At 40.9% G+C, this 16,166-nt stretch overlaps 1 protein-coding gene across 1 annotated transcript; it reads right to left on the bottom strand.

The window, feature by feature from the left end:
• Positions 1 to 3,399: 3,399 nt before the first annotated feature.
• LOC109467976 (lipid phosphate phosphatase delta-like) lies at positions 3,400 to 16,139 on the bottom strand. Its single transcript, XM_019766158.1, has 12 exons — positions 15,516 to 16,139; positions 12,034 to 12,119; positions 10,905 to 10,999; positions 10,489 to 10,564; positions 10,222 to 10,286; positions 8,892 to 9,016; positions 8,408 to 8,560; positions 7,935 to 8,020; positions 7,524 to 7,617; positions 7,204 to 7,257; positions 6,822 to 6,994; positions 3,400 to 6,329 (listed from the first exon to the last, which is right to left on the bottom strand). The coding sequence occupies exons 1-12, from the start codon at positions 15,691 to 15,693 to the stop codon at positions 6,105 to 6,107; spliced, it is 1,410 nt and encodes a 469-aa protein (XP_019621717.1). The 5' UTR covers positions 15,694 to 16,139; the 3' UTR covers positions 3,400 to 6,104.
• Positions 16,140 to 16,166: the final 27 nt, after the last annotated feature.

Below are 16,166 nucleotides of genomic sequence, written 5' to 3'. Positions count from 1 at the left end.
CCGTGTACGCGTGCGGAAGCGTAAGAGAATTATGCAAGCCGCTAGGACGGCGCTTTCCGTGGCCGCTAAGGTGTGCCTCAGGCCTCGGTTTACCAAATGTACCTCCTGGACAAAGACTATCGCAGGTAAACTATAGTACATACATTTTCTAACTCCCCATTAGCAATTCCAACTCCAGTGTGTGCAACACGATAATCTACATGGAACAGATTGGTTTAAACATGTGCAATTTAAGTATTGATGTTGCTTGCTTTCTTTCTTTCTTAGGATGATTATTACTACTGTATATGCCTTGTAACGTTATTGCCTCTCACTCTTCCAATTTATTTAGCCTGGGTGCCATCCTCTGTAGTTTTCGCCCGCTCTCTAATTAGTGTCGCTGCCTACCACGGAAAACTACGGATGATGGCTACAATTTATTACGGTACCAGACATGATCAGAAGAAATAAGTGGGCGGATTTTTACTGCTATACAGAAAACATCAGTTTTATTCCCCCATCTTCCGGCGTTGCAGGAGACCAAGGGCTAAAGATGTCGCTAACGACGTCAGCTTACCGCCCTGGAGAGATGGAGAAAAACGTGAACTGTCTCCAGCCGAACTTCAACTACCGGTCAGGTCGGACTGACTGGAGTAAGACTGCCGTGCGCTCAGCTATCGGAGCTGGGGCCTTGATCACTGCGGGAATTTACGGGGTGAGCCAGTATTTCACATCTCTTTGGTTTTCATCGCGGAAAGCATCACTGTTTGTAAAGCTACCAAAACGGATGTGGTGTTCTAGAACGGCTAACCATGAGACAGCATCTGTAGTTGTTTCAGTTTTCATCTATTCATTTCGCGTTCCCTGTGTTTTATGAATAAGCACATGTACATTTTAAAAATGTTTTGATGAATTTGTGGGTTGTATAGCCTGGTATCCATCCTTTTTTTATCTGTGCGGGTTCCACCCTGAATTCGACGACACGGGTACTACAGTGGATGAGCCTAGAGGGAGAGTATAGAAAGAAACGTTCTCAAGTTACCCGCCAACTTGTATCGAGAACTAAAACTGAGTAGAAGACGGCATAAATCTTACGCAAAACGCCTGTGTTGAACTTTGTTTCTGTGGTATATCCACCAGTTGCATCTGCAGTCCAAAACCACACGGTCAGAAGAGAAGTTCAAGGTATTTGCTGTAGAAGATGATAAATCAGAGTTATCAGACGTAACTGACGTGAGTCGGCTTGACCGTGACACAGATGACAAACCGTGTGGTGCCGCGGAGGGAAATCGTGAGCCCGGCAAACCAACGGCTGGAAGCGAGCCTGCAGACGTGTCCCCCGAGTCCCCCGAGTCTCCTACACCTGCTGTAGAGAAGCCGGAGATGGCTACTGGCACTGCCAGGGAAAATGGCGACGAACGTCCTCGTCAAGACCCTGACAGCGATGCACTGGGGAGCGCTCAGGAAGTCCTGGCCCCATTTATCAAGGAGAGGAAGGCTTTCCTAGTAGAAAACATCACACCACCTGATGACAACGCGATCACCGAATCTGTCCAGAAATCATCAAAACCAGCAGACATCTTACTACGGCTGATATTCTTCATCTGTCTCTATTTCGGATGGGTCAGGCTGCTGCCGAAAAGGGTTACATACGAAGCCTACAGTCGTGGCGCAGATGCCATGAAGCTCGCAGAAAGCCGCCAGAATGCAACCTTCCGCAAACCTCCTCAGAGAAGGGGGCCCAAGTTCTCAGGAGGAGGAGGCTGAGACGGATCAGTTCCTCGAAGGGCGGAGGACGCCATGAACTGTAAAGACGCCGCGCGTCTGTCTGTCTGGAGATGAGTTCCAGGAAAAGTTCATGACCTTGAGGAGTGAACGTTGAACTTCTCGAAAGTACGTAATATGAACAGTGGCTGTGTCACACCTGAAGACGCGCTGGAAAGCTGCCCTGGAAGGTGACCACGAAAGGAGCCGACGCCGCGCGTCTGTCTGTTTGGAGATGAACTTGAGGCGTGAACGTTGAACTTCTCGAGAGAATGTAATACTATGAACTGTGACTGTCACACAGAAAGACGCGCTGGAAAGCTGCGCTGGCAGGTGTCCATGAAAGGAGCCGACGCTGCGCGTCTGTCTGTCTGGAGATGAGTTCATGAGAAAAGTTCATGAGCTTGAGAAGTGATGGTCGCACTTCTCGAAATAATGTAATACTATGAACTGTGACTTCATCAACTAAGACGCGCTGGGAGGTGACAAGAGGCGAGCCGACGCCGCAAGCCTGTCCTTCTGGAGATGAGTTTTAGGAAAAGTTGGAGTAAGAGCAGTTCCTGAAAAGAAATAGTATATATACTATGAAGACGCGTTGAAGTCGTGGCTGGGAGGTGACAGGAGACCAGGAAAGCTCGTGTAGATGGAGCTTGAGAGAGCACAGCAGGCAGGGGTCGAGAACGGAGGTCTGTGTTCAGCCACTTCAGTTCGTGGGCCATGCACACGGGGCCATGCATACAGATGGAGAACGGGGATGGTCGGGCCGGTAGATATCGATATGGCCGGATAGTTAGCTAGTCATACCGCATGGATAGAAACAATGAAGTCTGCTTATATTGATGATGGCGAAGATACTTTATTCATCATATTGTGAACCGGGACATGAAAATGTTACGGTGCGTTTCCAATCAAATAGTTCATGAAAAACGTTATGAAAGATGGGAGATTTCTGCACATACATGTACATGTACTCGGACCACGCTCTCCTTAACTAGTAGTGGAGTAGCGTAGGCAACGCAACATAGAACTACTTGTAGATCACTTCTAGGGTGATAGAAGTAAGATGTTTTCCCCAAACGAATCGAAGAACTGACTCTGAATTTCTAACCAATGAACCCTAACGCAATATTTCCTAATCAAACATAAACAATGTGCCACAAGTATTGAACCAAATTAAAGGTCAACGCCTTTTTCTTCATTATTTGAATCAAGTACCTCACAGTTTTCACTTGTACCGTATCTCTGTATGGTAGTGAAAATCCCCACTTTGTGTTGTGCATCTGGTAAATACAACGTCTGCTGACTTGTCTCATATACAGTTTGTTCTTCAGTGATATTGATTACATACAGGTACATCAGATACTTCTAAACGGTGGGGTCATCTGCCATATACCAATCAGGTGGCATCTACAATACAACAAGCTGTACAAATCTGCCCAGGACTGTGCCATCAAATTCTCCTGAAAGAATTGTCATGGACACCATAGACACGGAGATACTGGCTGCCATTAGATTAGACATTAGACACTGAGGTGGAAGATGGAATGAAGAAAGGTACGCCCAGCTAGTTTGGCATCACCTTGAGATTGGCAAAACTGTCCAATTATTAGTTTATATGAGAAAATAAAAAAATATATCAGAGTAAAGCACACGTCATGCTTTTCTCTACTTTTTGAGATGTATACTTTTAATGTTCATGATCACACATGTTGTAATGATAACAAATAATGCCCCATGGCATACTAAACGTTTCTTATTGCAGTATGAACAAGCAGCAGTACATAAACATACTTGCACGAGCAGCACAGAACAGAATGCATGTACAATACTGGACATAGCGCACACAACGTAACGTAACATACGCCTGGCATGAAACGAAACATATCATATGCCTGGCATGAAACAAAAGTATTAAATATTGCAGTATCATCATTGATTGCTGCATTTATCATAGGTACATGTATGTGATTCCATACTTTTGAATAACAAGAAGCACTGTATAAGTGGTCTCAACAATCTTTTACATGTTTTGAAAATAGATAAAAAAAAAGATCAAAGGAAGTGGGGGTGACAAAAAGTCGGTACACATTTTTCTTGCTTTTCAGGTTTACAGTTGATACAGTTTCTATACCTGTTGTACCTTCATTTCACTTTTCAAGTTCCATCATTTGATTTGTGATGCTTTTTTTTTCATTTTTACACAACAACGTTAATTTTACATCCACCCTGGATTGTTACTTAGTTTTTAACCCCTATCACACTATGGAGGCTACATATCAAATCTTAACCAGCACACTACTAACTCCCTTCCATACTCTACCATACATAAGTAGAGTTCACACTCCAAGTCTATTTCTACCTGACCCATTCATAGCATATGGCTTTTGCACAACTTTCTGCCTCTGTTATGGGTGTAATGGCAAGATGTGAGTATTTAATACATGTCAAATGTTGATAGTGATGTAGCATTGTTGCTCTTTTCATCTCTCGATTTAGCAGTTGATGAATAATATATTGACCTTGACAATGAGTATGTAACATGCATGTAAATAGTTTGATTTGCTGTTACTGTTTCTAAAACTGCTTCAAGTCTACTATGCAACTCCATCTGTGACAACTGAATGCATTACAATGACTAACTCATCCAGAGTATTTCATTCATATAATAAATTAAGTTAAAAGTGGTCAAGCTTTATTGTCAACTTTTTCCCTTCGTATTCAATAACTTCATCCTGAGAGCTGTCACATTGGTCCAAGTGTTGATTGGGTGAACACAAATAAAAACATGAAATACAACACAATAAGGTTACAATGAAGATGACAGATGGTCATCTAAACACCAGCTCTTGTTAAACAAGTGGTTGTGAATTAAAGAACTTTGCTATTCAATCATTCACCAACCTGATGAAATTTTTTTAATTCACAGAGATTATGGAGAAGTTAGTAAAATCTATAGACACATAAATGATTTAAGGTAATCAGTGGAAAAGCTGGCCTGGCTGAATACCACAAATGTTAAAACATAGTTTTTATCAGATTTGCCAAGATGTGCCAACACAATTGGAAAAGATCCACCCAAATTCTAGCCTCTTTTGCTCATAACTCCTAAAAAAAATCAGGAAGAATTTGGTGCCATACAACAAAGATTAAAAGGAAAGATACCACATTGCAAAATTTTTGATACATGACAAAATTTGTCTCCTTTTTACATTTGGATACAACATTTTGTAGATGGTGAGATATTCATAAAGGTTTCATGTTCACAAAGACCATACACTTGTGCTTTGTCTTGTATTGCCTTACTGCAGTTGTCTCAACTGTGAACTGAAAGACACTGTGAACTTCTGATTTGCACATTGTTTGTTCCCCAACACGCTCTCTTGGCCTATGAGGCAAAGTGTGCGCACTGCCACTAGTGGGGGGGCACTATCCAAACATGCATGCACCGTGGCCCTTTGCATGTGCAATCAACCAGTATCGGGTCCCCCCATTCTTAGCTCCGTGCCATGAAATTTGATGAATTTACAGTACAATGGAGGCTCACATACAGTCTTAGCTTCTTCTAAAAGCATATTATAACTTCATTTAAATCCCCACAATCCCTTCATGAGGACCAATCAAGAGTCCCAATCTGGGATGTACGTGTATCAGTACTTTACACTAATGTTGTACATCCTTTAAAAAACTTTGTTGTGTACAAATGGCTGAGCTGAGATGAGGTACAGACTGTTATGACTTTTACATACATGTTTATTGTTATTAAGTGGTCACACATGCACACAGTGCTGCATACTTACACGCTGAACTACCATATATAGATAGCTCTCCAGCTCTGATTTGCTGCTTGTTGTCATGTACTTCTCAGATGCACTGAAGTCTGAGAGCATCAAACAGCAGGAAGATTTCAATTTCCCTCAGAGGCATCCAATGCAATTTCATGGTGGCAAAACTGGATAATTTTTTATGCAGTAACTTAAATCAATCCTATCCCGTAGCATACTGAAATCAGTGAGGCAAAAATGCGATGTTGCTGACAGAAAACGGTTGCTTAGTTTGTATCTTAAGTTGGTTCTAGCTATTTATGGGTGGTACCCAAAAATAAAGAGAACCCTCACATAGCATGTTTTGAGGCTATTCCAAATGCTTCAAGTATGAAAGGATGAAAATGAGCTAAGAAATGGCAGTTAATGTCAATATTAGACAGGTTTCCTCATCCAGAATATTTTTTGTTTGTCGCCCTGAAATTGCATTGAATGCCTTTAACAAAGTGGTCTTTTTTCAGCTGACTATACACATCAAGGCAAAAGACCATTATCAGCAATAGTTTAAAAGTCTATACACTTATCATCCGATACTTGGCTTCACAAGGTGAGTCCAAGAAGATGAAACGCGCTGGGCACGCCCTCCACAGCCATCCACATCATGGACAGGTAGGTGACGTATTTGACGGGAATGTCGACGTCCCAGGGGACAGGCTCGGGCTCTGGAGCACGGCTGGCCTGGAGCTGCCTGTCTCCCTCCTCCTCCTCCTCCTCTTCCTCCTCATTACTGTCACGGCTGCTCGGGTTCTTCTTCTTCTTAGGATCCTTCAAGAAGGGAGGATGGGTAAAATCATGATCAGTTCTTTATGAGTTCAAACTACACTGTTATTGACAGCAATCTCTCAAGATCTTTTCATTTAAAAAAAAAGACTGTCCACATAATACATGCATCATCTGGCATTTCCATGCAATGTTTCAAAATGCAAACTGAAATGAATATATTGCATAGGTCTTTATGTCTAACCTTCATCAACATAAAAACTTAAAACAGAAAACTTTAACTGAAAATACATTTACAGCATAGTTACAAGAACATTGAATCCAATCTGTGACAATGTGACTAACATTTTGCACCACGTATGTGAAAAAATATGTGTATAGATTTAAAATTATTAGGACTTTAAATGATGTAAACTGTACCTTTCCTATATACTTTGTCTGACCCTTACCTCTTTCTCATGAAATCAATGAAAAGAAGCCTGCAGGCCAATTTGAGCTTCTCATGAATAAAGAAACAAACAAACAAACAAATCTTACATAGATAGGAGGCAGCAGGTACTCGTCTGAGTAGTGCTTGGACTCGGGAGTGTTGGTTTTGGAGTAGATGCTGCTGCTGTAGACATTGATGTCTGCGAACTGTGCGATGAGGAACAGCAGTGTTCTACAGGGGTACTTCACCATGATACGGGTGGTGAAGACCAGCACACCACCTGGGGAGGCAACCAGGCACCAGTTAGTCAGGCGTTGCCAGCAAGGGAAAACTCTTTCTTTTCTGACGGTTTACTCTTTACAAACTTTTTGGTAGAAGAGCTGAAGAAAACACTATGGCTTGAAAATCATACCAAGTAGAATGCTATCCACATCAATAAACAGTTTCTTTATCATAGAACAGTGTCTTATTCACATTTTGTGTACTTACCAACAATCATTCGTAACAAGGACATTCCTATGATTGCACTCAGTGATGCATGTTCTGAAAAAAAAAAGAAAAATAGCATGTTAACTCCAGTTTAACTCCATTTAAACTGAATCAAAGCAGATAATTTAAACTGAATCAAAGCCGATATTTTCTAACTTATCATAATCATGAACAAATAATTTGCCAACTTTCTTTTTTTTGCACCTGCCACCACTGTGAACATATAGTTCTGTGAACACTTCAATTTTCTCAGACTGTGAACTTTTGCTACCGTGAACATCAAGTCAATAACAGTATGTAAGAAAGCAGCATTGCCTTACCCGACATTGTTTCCAGTAGAGCCAGGTAGGCAGAGTAGTTTCGTATTCTGCTGTGACCGATGATGGCCCCCACAGCCACGCCCATCAACACCACCTGCAACATTTATTTCTATTTACTATTTTTCGACAAAAATGTAGGTGTCATAATTTCAAAACTAGAGGAGATAATTTTTTCCAGCAACTTATTTGGGACATCCAAAATTTGGAACGTCCTTAGTTTTAGGCCATTTTTGGAGGTCCTTAGTTTCACACAATTTTTGGAGGTCCTAAGCTTTACGTAATTGTTTGAGGTCCATAGTTTTACACAATTTTTGGAGGTCATTTTTTTCAGCAATTTTTGGACTCGGAGGTCCTTAATTTTAAACAATTTTCAGAGGTCATTTTTTCCCAGTAATTTTTGGATTTGCTTACCGTGTCAGCGAAGGTCAGGGTTGCAGGTTGGCAGCGAGGGTGGACGATGAGCAGCAGGATGGAGTAGACGAAGGCCTGCAACCACACTGTAACCAACGGTCCATCTCAGGTCAGTGCGACATACTAGTAACTGAATGTACAGTGCAACTAAACACAGCATGACCATAAGATTTCAGACTAACATTTTACAAGAAAAAAAGGTACATTTTATATCCACATTGACACAAGCAGCATTTTTACCATTAGAAACAATGGAGCCTGTTTCCTTACTATCTCAACATATTTCTTTTAGATTGATTTTACTTTGCATTTTTCATATTACGTTCTATTATGTAATAATTAAGCTACCCATTACTATTATCATTGTTTACTACCGGTACCTCACAATCCTATGTACTGCACACATTTCACGATACATTGTCACCGGTTTTTAAGGTGAAAAGAAGTTCAAAAGACACTATTTGCCATCTCACCATGGTTCTCTGGCACAGCGCTCCAGCTGTCCAGCAGGTCGTACACCTGTAGCCAGACGGACAGCACCAGCACACCGAACAGCCCTCCTGTCAGGATGTCAGCTGGGCTGTGCACTCCCAGGTACAGCCGGCTGAACATCAGGGAAAACGACCCTGAACGGGAAAACACCAAGTTACAACATGTTTCTTAGAACATAACTGACTCAATCAATGATTGGTGAATGATTGAATGTTTATTCAAAACCACTTGAATAACATGAGTCGACGTTTCAATGACCATGAATTTTTCTATCAAGATTTTGTCTGTCAGGGTTGACGTATTGTTTTTTATGTCACTCGCCACAGTTTTCTGAATTCACAGAAAAACGGGGGCTGACTACAGTCCTGGTTGGAACACTTAGGATAGCTATCAGTCAGTGTCTATCTGTAACAGTGAAATTCTCTGTACAGCATGTTACTGGAACAAATATGTGAGGAGACTTACATATGCACACAATGATGAAGAGCACGACCAGGAAGGTGGTGGACATGTGGGAGTGAAGGTAGTAGTAGAACCACAGGTAGAACGGTAACATTACCCCCAGCAACGAGTGGTGACTCGGCAATGCCCTGCAAACAGCACATGATATATCGGATGAATTAGTACCATTACATACTAGTGTTCAGCCATAATATGTATGGTTTACTGGTTATCCCACTAACACATTGTTAGGGGGGCTGTGGGCCAATTTAAGCTTTTTGTTAATTATTTTTTTATTTGACTTTCCTATTGAGCAGCAAAGAAAATTGACATATGCACAGAACTTAATCTTCACAGTGGCTGCTTGTGCATGGAGGGGGGGGGGGCAAAAGACAATGATTATACAATGGTAATGATAAGTTCACAATACAAAAGTGACTGCGAAAATCTGGAATTACAGTACATATATACATACTAGTGTTCAGTCATAACATGTAAGGTTTACTGGTTATTCAACAAACACATTGATGCCTGTGGGCCATTTTTGATGCCAATTTTGCATTGAGTGTCCCATTAATTTTTTAATTTCTTTATTTCACCTTAATATTGAGCACCGATGGGGGAGAAAACAAAACAAGTGATATAAAACATAATCAGCCGAACAATAGATCGTGAAGGCAAAGGGCAACAAACTTATTTATCTATGGTGGGTGTTCTGTTTACCTATGACCCCTCCAGTACACAGGTCACAGTAGCTACAATTATCATTCAAAAGAACAAGCGCTACCTTCTCCAAATTTTTTTAAAGTGTGTGTTTCTGCTATTGAGTTGCTTGTTCCATTTTGGTCTTCACTTGTTCCTTGGTTAAAGTACTGTGCTGTTACCAGCTTTGATGTTTCACTATGACTTGACAAAACAGCAAGTTGGCAGTTGTGCCAACAAAACTGCACTGTCCATAGAGCAAAGGTTTCACTACTGAAATAAGTTTGTTTACATTGGAGTGGAAATGTAAACATCGTCATGAGATGCAAACATTGAAACACAAACAGTCATTTCAGTGATAAAAAATTATTCAAATGTCACAGATAACGCAGACAATAATTTACTACACAACAAGCATACAAATTGCTATTTCAGCAGAGACAAAGAAATAAGTCTCATCTTGTGCCAATGGCAGCAAGTTCTGCTCTACGATAGTTCCAGGAAAAAATGTGGTTTGAACACCTCAATTCCTGGTTTTAAGGCATGACTACTTCTTGTTCTTTTCTGACCTGGTTATACCATTGTTGTACATGTTGTGCAAATAGTTGGTACATGTACCAGTATACAAAATGACCCCAAACTAAAGACGTACCAGTCATAGGCTTTCTCTAGACTCTCCACTGCATCTACAGGAGGGCGTGGCAAACAGAGGAAGTTCTGAAAGAGGCACACTGTCATGAGTTCAACAGTTTCAAAAAAACTAACAGTAGATTATCTTAAACTTAACTCTTCATATTGTCTACTCTACGGTTATATAACATGTGAGAATAGGCTAAACGTTAACTTTTTAAGATAATGAATGCTGCTATTGCAAGCAAGAAGCACATATCTTAACATCATGACAAAATTTAGGACTTACCTTCAAGAACCCAGTAACATAAAAACCAATTGCCATTAGCAGAGTATACAGTCGGCCCAGCCGAGATTCTAATACCCTGGAACAAAGTAGAGAACAGACTGGGTTAAAACTTCTCATGTGCATGTGCATGTAGATAAACTAATCGTATTTACTTTACACCTTCATTGTTATATATCATTTGGTAGTTGTGTCACTAAGATCATGTAATACTTAAAGTACAAGTACAGATGTTGGTTGGAAGAGAGATAACATTAATTTCAGATTTTTTGCACGAATGCGGTCCCTAGAAAAAGCTTTCACAATGTATTAAAAGAGAATTCTGACAACCAGTTCAATGTGAGCCAGTCAGAATTGTCCTGAGGAAGGTTGCCTCTTTTTATTCATTAACTAGCATGTTAACTAGGTAGATGACCTACCAGAGCATACACACGACAAGTGGAGTGTAGAAGTCTTCTGTACCCAGGAAACTGATCATCTTCATGGCCCAGGTACGGGCAGGTGTGCGGAATTTCTACAGGAAACAAAAATGACATTGTCAAAAACCATCACACGAATAAACAGACCTATAATGTAATAGAATTTCTGCCTGTGTTATTTCTTTGAGTTGAAGGTAATTGAGGAAGGTGATATGTGTACATATGTTCCTCTTGCGATAGACATACATGTGTAAGAAACAACAGAAATACCATTAACGTGTGATTGTGAATGCTATCTCTTTGCAAGACTATTGCTGCATACAAAGTTGTTTTTTTTTCTTGTCATCATACCATGCACAGAATCATTCTTTGAAAGGTGAAACTGTTCAGGCCAGAGGATGCATTAAGTTCTAGTGCTATGCCTCTTCACAAACTAACAATGGGACTGTACAACCATGTCACACTAAGGGACTTGGCTCATTTTGAAACCTAACTCTTCTGGAACAAAGTTCACTCGACTGATTTTAACTTCATTTGTGTACCCATTCTTATGAAGTTAACTGGATGTGAACAGGACATGCAACACCACAGATGGGGTTTGAATTTGAATGGAAGGCCTCTGTTCAGTGAAGCAGTGGTAAAATGGGGGTTACAATAGTAAAAAAAAAACTTTCATAGTCATCATGTCGAAATGGTATTGCTGGTGATCAGATCATAGAGAAATTGATTATGTTTGTACAACAAAAGCTTAAGAATCAAATTTAAGAATAGTAGAAAACTAAATTTCTGTGTTACCGGTAAATGATACCAAGAAATCATATGAGTGCCTAGGGTCAACTGGCAAAATATTGGGTTATATGTTAAGCCCTTGGGAAAGGCACTTAACATGTATTCCCCCCTCAGTTAGAGGGATCCTAGGCCCTTCTGGGGTTTGGGTTGGTGTTGGGAAGGGCATACAGCCGAAAAAAAATCTTGCTCAACAAAAAAAAAGACTTGCACTTGATGCAAGCACATTTAACCCCCAGTTTTGAGGAAAAAAGACATTAAACTGGATAGAGAGAGAGGTGAAAAAGATGCACATGTCTGGGTGTACAGATGTGTTAACACACCAGACCCCATTTGAACTGACCTGTATGGACACCAGGACAGGTGTGCCCACCAGAATGGACTCCAACAGAATGTGGCGGATCCAGCGCCCATATGGTCCCAACTTGTCTGCAATACAAACCACAGCATGATTATTATTGTAAGAGCTCAGCCATAAACGCACCATACTATAGTAACACCATCACAAAAAGAGGGATTCTTGGGATAGGCAATTCAGCTGTCTTCTTTAATTTGAGAAAGGGATGTCACAGATCCTTGTCAGTGGTTGCTTCTGTCATGTATGCATTACTGCGTAGTACAATTTTATGTTTACGGTACCAGTTAAGATAAAATGTAATTGAGCATTCTAATCACCACCATAAATAAGAATCAAAACATATTCCCATGTCTAGCACAAATGCTGTCAAACACAACCCAGTATTGAACTTGAAATTACATATCTAAGGCAAGTGACGCTGCATTGAATTTGAAATTGCATGTCAAAGGCAAATGATCTAGCATTGGACTGAAAATTGCATGTCTCTGGCATTAATTCTTCCAATAATGAATATTGAATCAGAAGATCTTGCTGGATTTTTAAAAATCCATAGGCAGAAATGTTCTTTTCTCTGTAGATACATTGTACAACAACACAGCCCACAAGTCTATTTCATTTTTTATGTGTACTGTTTCATTCAATCTTGAACTACATAATGTATGTATGTGCACTTTTTTTGTGCAGTCAGGGACAGGGCACAGTAACTCAATCTTTTTAGCCTGTTATGGGTTGGTATAAAGCAGTAACCTAAGAGGCTGCATGTACAATGTAAACAGTGATGCAAGGTCTGATGTAATATCAAACACAGGTCCAGATAGCAGCATTACAGTTTACACAGGCCTTAAGATCAAGGTCCCTCTAGTCAAGGCTACTGACCAGTGCTTGGTACTAAGTGGCTGATGACCTACAGGTCTTTGCCCGTATGTACATTGTACATGTAGAAGTAAAACAACCATCCTGAGTAAAGGTGAAGCTTTATGCCTAAATTTCATCCAGCAAGTGGCACTGTTCCAGCTAACAAGGCTGGATTCCAAGCTACACAAATACATGCACTAGTAAGAACTGAACTGAATTGTGTACAAAGCTTTCATATTCCAACCAAGGGGGTTATAAACAATCAAGACAAAAGACCTTATATCACAACAAAAGGATAATATCATATAATTTGTAAACCTTGGTTCTGTTTTTGTCATGCTATTTTATTTCAGGGTGTCTGGCCCATTTAAAAACCACAATACCAAATACAATTACACTACCTCTTTTGTCTGCTCTAAGATTACAAATTGAGACAGAATATCTCTAACCTAATCTATCTACTTTGTTTGGTGGTTTATTTGGGTTCCATTCCTACTCATTTGCCTGTCTCTCATGACAATGGCTGTGCTGTCTTCCAGAACAACAAAGTAAATCAAATCTTTCAGTCTTAATCCTTTATTCTTAAACAAAACAGATCGTTAAGACAAAATGCATGTACTGTATTATGTGTGATCAACATTTATAGAAAACAATAATTAAGATCAAGATGAGACAATGAAATGATCATAACAAAGCATTGATGGACAGTAACCAAGGAACCAGACAAAGACCTGTACATGAAGGTTTGTTTTTTTTGCTGACTACTACTAGAGCTGTTAGGTAAAGGATATTTGCGTAATGTGTGTAACGGTGACAATAGCAGAGGTGACAATGGGTTCATTCAATGGTGAACAATGGAAACAGGTGGGGCTTCACCAATACTGCAAGCGGTGAGGTGGAACAGCTTGAAGGCAGTGCTAGTACAGGTATTTAGTGGTTTGAAGTGCCCTTTTTGTACTAAATAATCTAAAAACAATCATAACATTAGCTTATGCGATGTAACTAAAACTTCAATACCAAAAAGCTTGTGGAGTCAGTGTCCCACTTGCCTTATCCCCAGAGGCTCCAGGCTCTCCAGTTACCGACACTCAACTTCAGACGACAAAGGACAGACGTGATCCAGCTTTACAAAATCACACACGGGTATGACAAAGTAAGAGTTGGAAACAGCTGCAGTATTTGTAGAGGGACCATGTTTGAACCCAGTCTTTCAACCACCACACGGGGCCACTCCTTCAAGTATCAAGTACAAAAATCACACGGGACGAGGAAGTGCTTCTTCTCTTCAAGAGTCACAAGTGTGTGGAACTCTCTTTCCCAGGAAGCAGTGTCCAGCAAATCAGTAAATGAGTTCAAGAACCATATTGCACACGAGTGGAAGAATCACCAGGATATGTACAACTACACCTTTACGTACTGAACACAGGAGTAGAACTGCTACCGCCGAAACTACCCGAAGTGCGGTCTCATTACCCACACAGGGTACCTATTGACCGGCTACAGGTGAGAAATACAGGTGAGAAAAACTGTTGAAACCACAATAGATTACTCGGTAAAGGCTCTAATCAATGTGTTATCTTGGATTTCAGTTTGAGCATGGAGTTAAAATACAGACTCTGTGGTTTGAGAAACAATTTCCTCCCTTGAAATGGCCCTTGAAATGGCCCAGTGACTGAAGGCTCCTATTCTGGATCTGAATGATGAACTGTTCAGAAGACCTTACTCTAGCACAATGTAGTAAGCTGAGTATCCAGGTATGTCTGTACTAGTACCTGAGCATTGGATTTTGACCATGTAAATTTAAACTCTCAAAAAATACTGGTCCATACTTTAGGCCAATGCCTACAGATAACAAAAGTGAAAATACAGTCAAGATATGTTTGCTTCCGTCCTTGTTGGAAGAATCCTACTAGTATATCATATATGTGCATCCACAGCCATGCAAACTACAATAATATTCATAGTGAACAGGTAAACTTTCAAGGAATAGTAAAGCTGTCAGTGTGCCAACCTGTACCCTGTTCACATATAATAAACTTCACCTTGTAACATGTTTGTCCTACATTGAGAGCCATTCAGGTGCCTTACCCCCTGGGGGACCATTCAATAGGGAATGGCTTCATGGGGTTTGTTAATTACCTGTCACCTGGCAGGCAATAAATATCACTGTTATGCATAGTGTTGCAAAAGTGGCTGTAGTCAAGGGTATTCTGTATAATGTCCTTACTGTAGTAAATTTGCACAGAGTGAACTCTTACACTCACAAATCATTTGAAAGTGGCATGAAGTCCTCAGTAAAACTGTGGCTGATGTGAGTTAGACTTGAGTCTGACTTCAACATTTTTCTTCAGAACAACTTGTGTCTATTTTTTTTTAAATTAAGATACAATGTTCTCTTTCGACCAAACGTAACATTGTGTAATCATGCACTAGTACACGCCGTGTACTACTAGTATCTGGTGCTGGAACAACTGGAACCCAAACTGGAGTACCACAGGAATGATTGATGGGATTTTGACAGCCTCGCGTGTCATCAACTGTCCAATCGGCACAGCTACTACTTAGAAAGATTTGATTCAGCCTCGTGTATGTGTAAAATATACGCAACTTACCGATCGGAGCATGAACGATCCTCCCCTTCTTCTTCTCCGTTCTCCCTTCTCCCCCCTTCTCATCGGAAGACGCTGACGTTCCCTCGGCGTCTGAATCGGACCTGCCCGGCTTGCTACCCTGCCTTTTGCTCGCCCGCGAGCGCGAAACCACCGGCTCTTCAATCTCGTCCGCCGACATGTCGAAATTATCAACTAGAGTACGTACTACTGCAGATCAATCAAGGGAAACAGTAATCCCGTTATGAACGCGACAACTGTGTGCTCAAGAAGGACCCTTGACACCGAGACCGGTCTGGCTCCCCACGATGCGTGAAACGCTCTTTGTTGGCAGCAGACGGAGAGAGATCGCCTTGTGAAAAAAAAACAGGGGAGGGGGGCGAAATCCCCGTATTCTACCACCCTGATTTACCGTAAAAAACACTTCGAACTAGCCGAGTCTTTCTCTACGTAAACTTCCCGTAACCTTCGCCGTCATGGTTCCGATCGCTACACTCGCACGAAGATTTAAAGAAACACCCTGGGAAAACAAGCCGCCGGAAAATGTCGACAGACAAAGCCGAAAAATCAATGACCGAAATTCTTTGGGTGACATTTGACGAACTTTAACCCTCTACGTCATGCGTTTAGCCCATACCACTTTTACTACGGGAG

Source organism: Branchiostoma belcheri, unplaced genomic scaffold (assembly GCF_001625305.1).
Source record: "Branchiostoma belcheri isolate BF01 breed outbred unplaced genomic scaffold, Haploidv18h27 scaffold19, whole genome shotgun sequence".
Classification (NCBI taxonomy): domain Eukaryota; kingdom Metazoa; phylum Chordata; class Leptocardii; order Amphioxiformes; family Branchiostomatidae; genus Branchiostoma; species Branchiostoma belcheri.
This window is presented reverse-complemented; position numbering and strand designations above follow the sequence as displayed.